We start from the raw sequence: 11562 nt of genomic DNA on the forward strand, positions 1-11562 counted from the left end.
GTGAAAGCTCTGCCACTGGGGTTTTATAATAATATAAAATGATGAGACATTAATGTAGTATTTATCATTTTATTTTAAACTAAATGTGCTGTACTTTCCAAATACTTAAGGTGCTGGACTTAAATAAGTGGTTGCGTCTGTATGTTTGTAGCCCAGACCTCAGCAGGTCTCAGACCAAAGTCCTGGAGTGTTTGGAGTTTATTCCTCAGTATGGAGACCCTGTCACTACAGCAAACTACGACAACATACGGAGATATCTCACCAAGGTACGAGTGTGTCCTCTGTGTCTGTCCTGTCTTTATCATATCGTTGGATTGTATTAGCAAGGATGGATTAAAAAAGAGAAAAGCCTCTCTGTATAGTGCAGTACAGGTGCAAAGTGACTGAATTCACAGGAAGTCAGGTTGTGAGTGAAAGTTGTGTTGTTGAAGCCAAAAAAAAAGAAAAATCTCTTTTTAAATACAGCTCGTGTCAGAACGCAGTTGCATGCTAGACAGAGCAGGTTGTTCCCACTATATGTTCTTCAGCCACCTTAATATGCTAGTAGTAAAACTCTTCACTTAAAGTCTCACTTTTAGGGAAGAATTCATGGTGCACAGAGAGAGGATTTTTATTTAGACTGAAGAAGTCTGCAAATCAGCTGCCTTAAGCGTTGTGTTTGTATTGTAATACCCATCTAAAAATGAATGCAGTTCACTGGAAGCCATCCAGACATGCCCAGGAAGAGGGGGATATTACCAAATTTAAGTTGGGTATGATTTGATTATTATGGGCTGCTTTCATCTTGATCATACATGTAGTGAATCTATCAGGCGTCACTTGCTTAGAGCAGTGTAGGCTGTGGCTTTGCCTCTGACTGAATCCAGAAAGTCTTCTGCTTCTGGTTATTTGTGGTTTTGTTGGTGTTAATACATGTTTGTATGTGTGTGACCGTGCTTGTGTGTCAGGCATGTGAGACCCCCTACCACCCTCTAGGCTGGCTGGTGGAGACGCTGGTGACGGCCTACAGGATGACATACGTCGGTGTGGGATCAAATCGCAGGCTGCTCAGGCAGGCTGTCCAAGAGGTCCAAGCCTACATCACGCACTTCTACAGCATCGTCAGGTAGATTCATCTCCTGAAGTCCCTCTTCATCAGTTTTTGTTGGGCCCTCAGATTTTGATATAGAAGACTTGAGAAACTGAGTCATGATCAAAAGGTTCCAGGACTCCAGAAAATAAGATAATTGGCTCCTTCTGTGGTTAAGGTCATCTCTGGGCACAGCTCTGTGTGCTTTTGCTACGTTTGGATCACCACCTTGAAATCCCATCAGACTTATGCAAATAAGTTCTGCATCAAATTTAACCAACTTTATCTTAATGATCTAAAAATTTTATGTACTCAAAATTTCATGTAAATTTCTCCTGCACTTAAGTTGTGCAAGCTCATAAATGCTGGAAAAAAATGTTTATCCACCTGATCCTATGTACTTCAAGGGCTTGTAACTCGGAAGGCTGTTCACAGTATGAAAGTAAAATTTGGGATGGCTTCATATTAAAGTTATACAAAAAAATTCCTCTATGACTCCCTCAGAATTTGATTCTGCAGCATTTTGCTGCAGTCATAGTTTGAATAGAAGTGATGACTTGTCTACATATACAGTCACTAGGAGGTTTTTTGCCAATTGGTTGGGGGCATACTAATTTTTCCCTCACAGCCAGGGGTTGTCAAGTGTCACAGGCCAGCCTCTAGGCTTGTGTGAATGTCACTGGGGCCTTATTCACTTGATCCTACATTGCCACCATGTTTGTCACATGTCCAAAATGGTGGACAAGTGGTTGTGTGTCTGCAAAACCTCAGTATCTAATATAATATATGTGGCCTAATTCTCACTTACCTAAATATGGCTGTAATATTCTGCCTGCAGGTTTTTATTTCCAGGATTACCGGAGGATGGCAGCGTCCTCCAAGAAGCTCCCACCTCTCCATCTAAAAGCAGACACAGCTCTTACAAAGCAGGGCAAGGGTAAGTGTGATATACACACACACAAAAACTTATAATATTAAAATAGACTTAAAGGGAGTGGTGGTTATTTGAGCAAATAAAGTGTTCAAGCTTATAATCAGAACTGAATGGGAGATGGTCACTGTTGGCACTGTTCATAACCCTTCAATTATATTTTTCTCCTCCTCTTCCTCTACCACATTGTCCTCCAGCAGTGCTGTGGTGGTGAGCGCCTCCTCTCTGCTTCTCCCTCTGCTCCTCCCTCGACTCTATCCTCCTCTCTTTACTCTGTACTCCCTGCAGGAGGAGCAGGAGGAGGCTCAGTACTGGGAGCGCATCCTCCGACTCAACAAACAGCCTGACCAATCGCTGCTCGGCTTCCTGGGAGTGCAGGAGTGAGTAAAAAAAAACAAAAAACACAAAGATACAAAGTTTCCTTCTTTAGAAAAATACATTTGTTTTGTGTAATTTGATTTTTTTTTCCTCTTGTAGGAAGTTCTGGCCACTGTGGATGTCAATTCTAGGGGAGAAAAAGCAGGTGAGATATCGTCTTTCTTCCTTCCATCTCTTAATATGTGCAGCTTTTATTTACAGCTGCAGCTCTTGTTTCATCTCCTGTAACTGGATCTTTTTGCATGTGTTACAGATTGTGTCCAGCAGCAAAGATGCCTGTTTTGTTTCTGCTGTAGAAACTCTCCAACAAATCAGGTAGCTGCCCTGTGATCTTGCACAATGTAATTAGTGAGTCAGTCTGATTAGAAACTTAAAAACAAAGGTGGCGCGCTCATAGTTTGGAGTTTTGTGTATCTATAAGAGTAATTCATTTGTAACTAAATTTTCTTTGCCTTTAAAGGCATAAGAATAAAAAAACATACACATAATTGACAGGAACAAAAACTATTATGTAGTATTATTTAGGTTGAAAATACAGCAACTCTTACAGTGACTGACTGAATTATGGGTAACCTAATATTCACTTTGATTCTTTTACTATAACTCATAACCTTTTTATTATAAATCTATGTTTCCTTACACACCTCAAAAAACTTATTAGATGCAGATTTTATAAGAGTAGCATAGTTCATAGTTCGCCTGTGAAGAAGAGTGTCACTGCACTGAAGGATAAACTGTGCTCAGTCCAGAGTGAAGGATGATGGCGCTGTTGCACACACAGCTGTCGATCCAGACGCACACCTTCTGATCCTGAACCTGAGCACACAGATGCTCAGCTCTCATCTCTTTGGTGGCTGCAGCTTCCTGACCGTGACGGAGAGCCAAAAACCTGCTGGGCAGTTACGGGGTTGGTGCAGTTGTTGGCACTGGCTTCTCACAGTAACACACCAGCTGGCTGGGGTCATTTAATACAGAGTTTGTCAGTGGGTAGCCCTGTGATAGATTGGCAACCTGTCCAGGGTGTGCTCCACCTCTCACCCAGTGACAGCTTGGATAGGCTCCACCCCCCTGCGACCACGAATTAGATGAACAGTTAACAAAATTGATAGTTTGGTGGATGTTTGGGGTCACTTGTTAGTCATGTTGATCCTTTTCATAAACACTCGGATGGAATGTCACTATGAATTGTTGGAAGGCATTAGTTCCTTTTCCTTTATCAAGGATGCTCGACTGTATCCTATGCTAAAGGAAGCATTGAAGCACCTTTCCTAAGTATTTCCAGAATTTGACCAGCTCTTATTAAGGCTGCCTATTCAACCAAACCCTGAGGGTCCTTCCCTCAGCAACTGATTTTGTAGTGTGATCACAGCCTCCAAACTATACTTGGCAGTAGACCCCACGAGATGCACTGATAAAACAACATTAATGAAATATTATATAATCAAAGATAGTAAATGCATGATCTGAATATTAAAATTCATCCCGTTAATCATGCAGCACCAGGTTCACTCCATCAGACAAGCTCATGGTGATCCAGAAGACGTTTGAGGAGCTGACCCTGGAGGTGAAACCTCTGCTGGATTGTGATTTTCTTTGGTGCATGGATGATCTGTTCCCGCTCTTCCTTTATGTGGTGCTCAGAGCCAGGTATCTTATCACACATTCACACATATTTCCAAGTTGTAAGAAGTGTCTGTATTTTCTCCTTGACAATATTTTCATTATCCTAATCTTATGCTTTCTTCAAGTCATGACAAATCAGGACCAAACGAGTAATCCTTCTACCTGAGATGCATCAAAAAGTACTTCAGTATTTCCCCACAAAAGCAGTTTTGCTGGTTTTCAAATATACAGGACTATGATTCAGGGTGAGGGCGCCACCGATGATGACTTAGACCTCACAGGGTTAAACCTTTGTGTGCCCTTTTTAGAGGCACGCTAGTTGCAGGCAAACCAGAAGCTTGAAGTGGGTGGTGCAGCCTTGAGTTAAAGTATAAAAAAAAAAAAACTGCTGATCACTTTAACAATAACTAAAGTAACTTAACCTTGTAACTCTTCAGGTGTTGTTCAGCATTGTCATATAATCAAACTAACTAAATGTTTTCCACCTGTGATTTTTGTATCTTGGATCAAGGTTTTTGTTGTTGTTGTTGGTTTTTTTTTTTTTAACCAGCTGCTTAAAGCCCTGCTTTTCCATCATGTAACTGCATCAGTAATTTCTATCTATTCTTTGCTCTTCCTGTCATATGGAGTCTAACTAGTGAGTTCTCCAGTGATGCTCGATTGAGTCCTTTGTTGACTTTTGGGTCGCACACCATCAGCTGCTTGTATCCTTCGTAGCCTGGCTGTAAGGATGTGTTTTTGCCTGAAACGGTGAAACGAGTTTGTTGTTTCCACCTTTAGTGGGAACAGTTTTCTGGTATATTTTTGTAAAGTATTGTGTTTTCTGGGAGGTTGTTGAAGTAGCTCCCTTTTTAAAAAGGCTGACACGTGGCTCTCACTCTGACATGTCCGGGTTTATCTCAGACTAGGGAATGTAAATGCCCGGTGTTGCTATAGCAATAATTCAGGAAATTACACTTTTATATAAAATTTTGCCCTATTAGAAACTTAAGTTACACCTTGACCATTGTTATGAAATGGTAAATTAATAGTTTTTTAAATTAAAGTTTAATTATTACTAATTTTAATTTAACTTTAATTCTTACTACTAAAATTACTAATCAGTGTAATAAAAATATACATTTTATTATAGTATTATGTATGGTGTAGCTAAGACCTTTTGTAATGAAGGTTTTATTACTGAGCACTGAGCTTATAGTAGCAGTCAAATTTTAACCCAAACCAAGATCTTTTCCTAAACCACATAAAACAACTAAAAAGCAAAACTCAACAAGAAGTGAAAACTGAACTAAACACAAGTGAAAGTGACCATATCAGTCACGGTGGTTTTCAGGTTCACAGACTTATGATTTATACTACCTCCATCCCCCTGCCTGCCTATACCTTTCTTTGAAAGTAGTACTATAAATATCCAAATAATGCATTATACACTTTTCTCCTGGCCCACTGCTGTTCAGGATCAGGAACCTGGGAGCTGAAGTCAGCCTTATAGAAGATTTGATGGATCCCAACATTCAGCACGGAGAGTTGGGACTCATGTTCACAACACTAAAGGTGGGATGCATTTTCACCATGTTTGAAATCTCCAGAATGGATTCAGCTAAAATACAAATCAGTTATTCTACATTCATACATCTGTGCAGGCTTTTAAACCATGTGTCTTTGCCACAGGCCTGTTACATCCAGATCCAGCATGAGACAAATATGTAGGAGGAGACAGGAGGAGGTCTCGCAGTGACAGGAAGTGCCATAACCAAACAAGTCAGACTGCCAGTTTTCTGCTGGTGGTCAACAGGAAGCTGCATCAAGGCTGCAGATGCACACGGCAAAAAGACAGAATGAAACCTCCCAGCAGCAGGAGGTCTGACACCTAACTCAACTTTTTGTATTTTAGAACCACAGCAGGTCAGTGATCAGTGGGGACACATCGCCCTCTTCTGGACACGTTGGAAAATTTCACCTTCATTTTCAAATGCACTTTGCACTCAGTTGAACTTCCATATCAGTTTAAGAACTATTTAATGAAAACGAGAAGATTTATTTGAAATAACAGAGCGATATGATTTGTTTGTTTCACAGGGTTTCCCTGACGGGTGATTCATTAGAATATACAGTGTATATTTTACCAATTTCATCTGCTTTCTATGAAAACTTCAGGCAAAGAGAGCTAACTACATCATAAATGATAAACACAGCCACATTTTAAAGGGAGAATCAGGTGCTAATAATGGCAATAATGATGTAAATATTTTTTCTAAACATGAAACACTTTAAGGTTGTTAAGCTACGATTGTTTCAGTTTCAACCAACCAGGGAAAGAGAACACAAGTGTGTTCTTAGTAGCAAATTTTGGATAAATACACTGAAGTCTAATGCAGGTACTTATTGAACCTGTACACAAAGGTTAGCAGCATGTGGACGCTACAGTTAAAGGCCTGTTCTAAATACAGCAGCGTGTGCTGTTGCCTTGTGAGACTGAAAGATTTTCCTGCATTTTAGCTTAATTTTAGCACTGTGTATGAGTGATGTGCTCTCTTTTCACTGATCCCAGAGCAGCTGCAGGAGACACAGCTCGATCAAACTGAGCTCCTGAACAAAAGGCAAATGTGATGAGGGTGCACTTTAACAACTAACCAAGTCGATGAGTTTCAAATTTGACATGAAAACAGTTTTCAAGGGACAGTTTTGGTGCCTCTTCATGTTTTTAAAGCTGTAAGAAAAATGGGAAAACTTCAATTCTGCAGCAGTTACATGAAAAAAAAGTTACTTTATTTGGAAATCCCTCTCACTATATGTCTTGCACACAGTGTTTAGGATGCACACTAAAACAGACTCTGCACTCTTCTCCTTGAAGACCCAGTCTAAACTCGTTCCTGCACAGAACCATAAAACTGATCCTCTGGCGCGCTGATATTTTTAACCAGAATACGGTGAAACTGACCAGCAGGGGGCACTGACGTGGAGACGAGTTGATGCTTCTCTGAACAGAATAAACGAGCTGATCTGCTCAGCGTAAAAAAAGGAAACAGTCACTCCTTAAACAAGATTTTTCTGTCTGTTATTGTGTGTTCGTGTTCAAATCCAGCAAGGAACGCTTCGAGTGAGCTTCAGTTCAGCTGGGAGAGCGTGTGAAAAACACCGCCTCTGCTTTATGAAAGGAATTTTTCTTTTGTTTTCAGGTTTCTGTCTGTTTGTTTTTTATTAAAAAAGGAGAAAAAAACTCAGATTTCAATTAAGTTTGACAGAAAGGTTCATGAACTTCTCAGTACAGTGTGTGCGTGAATGTCGTGATTGTTACTGTGTTTTAATGCAGGTCCAGGTTTAAAAAGCCACATCCTCCCCACATAGTTAATTAACTTATGAACAAAGTCCTTTGAAACTTTTAGTTGTTTTGATCTCTTAAAGCTGTCTAAATGTTATAATAAGTAACTTTAATGTTCAGATCTGTTAGGGATCATAAAATATTTTTAATGTTGAGCACGTGTGTTTGAATCCAAAATCCTTTCCTGTTAAAAAAAGAATTTATTTATTATTTATGATTTAGATTTTAATTTAAATTATTAATCAGATATATTGAATAGTGATTATAAATCATCAAAATTTACCACAAACCTGCTGAGGACCACGATGTGTTACACTGCAGACGCAGTGTCGTGATGTTTTATTCAGTTTACAGCTGCCATCATCAGGACCGATGAATTTCAGTGTTACTGAAAAGTGTACTGTATTCACTGCTACCTTCACAGCATTTTTATTTCAGGAAAGTCACTTAAATGTGTTTCCTGATATTTTTTTTTTTTTTTTTACCACTAAAACCACTGCAGTGTGTAGTGGTGCAGATGTAACACCTGAGAGTTACTGAGACATAAAGCTTTAGACTTCTCTAACATTAATATCACATTCAGTGAGAGAATATCAACACTGCCGTTTTCAGAGCCGGCGGCTCACCATCAGCTCTTTCCTGCCTTTTTGTTAGTCGTTAGTTCGAGATGAAAAATAAACCTCTGCAGGCTTCATGGTTTTTGTTCAAAGATGAAGAGAAACCAGCGGCTGCCTGAAAGAGAGAAAACGGCATGAAGAAAATGGAGTGTAGTGATATTAAGTGATGAGCTAATATATGTAAGACATATTAATCATTTGTAAAACGTACATTTCTCAGAGGTTTCAGACCAGGCGGCTGCTTTAAGGTGATTATTTTTTTTCTAACGGGTGTATATTTTTGTAACTTTATAGAGCTGATTTTAGGGAAATGATTGCTGAATGTTAATGATTGACTGAGATGTTTATTTTAGGGGGGGGGGGGGGGGCAATAAACTCATTTTAATTCTGGAAATGTCTCCTAATTTAGATTTTTTTTTTTTTTTTAACTTACTGAATCGTGATTGTTTCAAAAGTGAAAAGCACTCCCTCACTCACTGACACACACAACTGATATTTTTAATCATAATGTTTCCAGCTTCTGTAATTTTTTTTAACAAATTTGTGCAGCAAGGATAGTGGGAGGCTGTGTGTGGTAATGTATATGTATTTTTTTTTTACAGTATAGCCATTTTAATGATTGTAAGTCACATCACTCAACTCACAGGAGCGTCCTACAAAGATGGGCTGAAGTACAATGGTTGTAGAGACTAGTAATAGAAACACAAGTGCAAAACACAAGTGTATATGATACAGACAAAAAAGCAACAAAAATGATAAATTTCAACACTAAGGAAATCTGAAGTTGTTAGAATAAGTTGTCTCGGGTCTAAAACATTTGCAGCCTGAAGCAGCTGCCTCCAGGTTATTTAAAACCACCTAAAACTCATTTAGTGAGAGCAGCTTAAGGTTTAGTTGAATTTGCAGCCAATTACAGGAGGAAGGAGCCACAAATTTGAGTGCCGTTCTTCTGGGACAGATGAAAGGAATGTGTGAATGACTTCACACACTTTTCTGATGGCTTCATCCCAGTAAGTAACATGGAAGCAGATCAAGAATAGCCTTGTAAATGAGACTATATCAGTGGTACAGAGTAGACAGCAGACATTCATCCTGAATACAGAACATATAAGCATTGCAAAGACAGATTTCATCAATATAAGGACCCCCCGCCCCCCGGTCTGATGCTGGGGACAAACATTTGTAAAATATTGAAAGTGAAGTCTGCACTGATTATGAGGGATTAAGAGGGAACCACCAAAGCAGAGATTCAAATAATAGCCAACCAATTGGAAACAGTGATGTGCTTTCCACAGCCAGTAATAAAACAGCACAGTGGAGATAATATCCAGGTGCATAAAGAGGAGATCCAGAAATCAAGTGTTTCCTCGCTGGCTGCATGGACTACAGGCTGTATAAACGATGGATGCAGCTTCCAGGTCTGAAAAGTGAAGCATTGCTTTTAGTGGCCACCAGGGGGTGCCCTTATCATTACAAAGAGATTTCAGGTTGTATTGAGCTCTATGGGAAAAAACAGCCCTTAGCTCCATTTTTCAGTGACTTCATGAGACACTTTCCTGATGACTTTATGCTTTCAAGGACCAGTTAAAATGAAGTTAATTGTGTAAATTTTAGTCACAAAGGAGCTTTTTCCAGGTTGACAAGTCGTTAAACTGAAGATTCTGAAACACTCACTGTTTAACAGTCACATCCACCCCTCTCTCTTCACCAAGACCAAGATGGCCAAAATCCTAAACTCAAGGCTTCATAAGGGGGCTTCACCAACCAGTGGTAGCATTAGAGTGGCTGCATCCATCTTTTTTTTTCTGTGGCATGAACACAAGCTTTAATACTTACATGTTGTGACTATTTCAAATTTGGCCCCTTGAGCGGTCGTGAAGGATCAGATGTTAACTCTTTGCCATTTGATGCAACCTGATGTCACACCTACCTGTGGGGTGTGGTCTTGGGTTAACACCCGTGTGTTGGAACAGGATCGGGTGTCTGTTTCATTAATGATAGATGATTCTCTCTTCATGATATCACCTGGATGTCTAACAAAAATGTGTTTGTGCCTTGTTCTTGTCTAATCATACCCTACGCCCTGAGCATACGGTTAGATGTATATCAGTTTACTGTCTGAAGGTAATCCAGTCGGTACCTTTAAGTTTTCATCTGGTTTTTCTGGAGCTTTGTCAGTAGTTTGATTTCTTTAACAAAAATTAGTTACACTCTGACTCTGTAAAATCTAATTGTTGTTTGCAGAGAAAAACTAATTGTATTCAGGCAGCTGACTGAGTCACTCTGAGCTGCTCGCTTGTAAAATAGGTGCTTATGATTAAAAACTTGTGATGCTTCTTTGATAAAGTCAGCTGTCTTATTACCTGTAATCTACCCTCCTTTAACTATTTCTTTTGATGCATTTCTAATGTTTGATTGTCCAGCTGGTTATTTCTGCACGTGTCCAGTGATATACACCCAGTGCAAAAATATAAGCAGCTGAAGCGTTGATGCTTTTCTTTCTAATTTCACAGTCAGATAATGAATGGTGACATAAATATTTCCTCATTCAGTCTTGGTGACCTATAACCAGGTGCCAGAGGTACATCAAAACAGGAACTGCACAGTGTTTTTAAAATATCCGGCCTGCTGGCTTTTGTTTTGGAAAGAGCTAAATGGACCTTGAAAAGGAGCTCTTAAAGGGCAGGTATTTTAATAATTTCAACAGCTAACAATATTTTTAGCAAGCCATCTTTACTATAAACTGTTTGAATTACACTGTTCATAAAACGTAAACAAACACAGAGACTTCAGGGGTGTCAATCTGTCTGGTTAGGAAGCAGAAATTCTTGTGCATCAGTTTACGTGCTTTGGTGCAGGTAAACTGGAGATGACAACAAGAAACCCCCCCTAAAAGGATTTTGCAAGTGGTGGCCAGAGACCATTGCTCTCTCCCTATCCCCTCTGACTGATTTCCCTCTAGTTTTGCATTTATTAGTGTTCTTGTCAGTCCTGGTAGCACGAGACGGGACCTGCAGCTCATTCAGGATTGCATCTGCTCCTTTGTGTGAGGAGCAGCAGGACGAGCACTGCCCGAGCCCTACAAAGTGACCTCCAGCATGTTATTCGTGTGCATGTTTTCGACCAAACTGTCAGCTGACAGTTCTGCTCTCTTCAGAACATTTCACAATTAGCACGTATCACACGTGTAAGAGAATATTACAGCACCTGCAACATCAACCAGCATGACTGACTGGCAGAAGATCCGGAACACAGTGTATCACTGCGTCCGATGCTGCCAAATAGCACTACAGACTATTGAGTCGCTGATCCAGGTCTGGAAGGATATCCCACAAGACACTGTTCACTGTCTCATCTGGAGCATGCCTACTTATATCCTTGGTTAGAAATCATTGTGATAGTGGCCCCAGTTATGTTTTTATGGCCTTCATTTTTTAATTTTTTTTTTACCATTATAAGCCAAAACTAAAGAAATGACAAATGTGAAAAAAAAAATTCCAGGGTGGTGTTTTCCCAATGGGCTACTGTGTTTGCATGTATACAGTGCTGTGAAAAGGTGTTTGCCCATTCTTGAGCTTAGTGTGACGTCTGGAGCTGCTTTGCTGCTTTAGGACCTGAATGA

At 39.8% G+C, this 11562-nt stretch overlaps 1 protein-coding gene across 5 annotated transcripts in view; it reads left to right on the forward strand.

The window, feature by feature from the left end:
* The window catches only part of LOC115800840 (alsin-like), a 33413-nt gene extending 27036 nt beyond the window's left edge, over positions 1–6377 (forward strand). For 4 of the 5 annotated variants that reach the window (XM_030758398.1, XM_030758401.1, XM_030758400.1 and 1 more), the window contains 9 exons: positions 152–266; positions 948–1105; positions 1908–2006; positions 2198–2380; positions 2478–2523; positions 2632–2693; positions 3876–4025; positions 5459–5555; positions 5673–6377. In XM_030758398.1, coding sequence (XP_030614258.1) covers positions 152–266; positions 948–1105; positions 1908–2006; positions 2198–2380; positions 2478–2523; positions 2632–2693; positions 3876–4025; positions 5459–5555; positions 5673–5711 — 949 coding nt within the window. In that variant the 3' untranslated portion in view covers positions 5712–6377. The remainder of the gene's footprint in view (positions 1–151; positions 267–947; positions 1106–1907; positions 2007–2197; positions 2381–2477; positions 2524–2631; positions 2694–3875; positions 4026–5458; positions 5556–5672) is intronic. The other variant, XM_030758399.1, reaches the window with a different exon arrangement.
* The last annotated feature ends 5185 nt before the right edge of the window (positions 6378–11562 follow it).

Source organism: Archocentrus centrarchus, chromosome 21 (genome assembly GCF_007364275.1).
Source record: "Archocentrus centrarchus isolate MPI-CPG fArcCen1 chromosome 21, fArcCen1, whole genome shotgun sequence".
Lineage (NCBI taxonomy): Eukaryota > Metazoa > Chordata > Actinopteri > Cichliformes > Cichlidae > Archocentrus > Archocentrus centrarchus.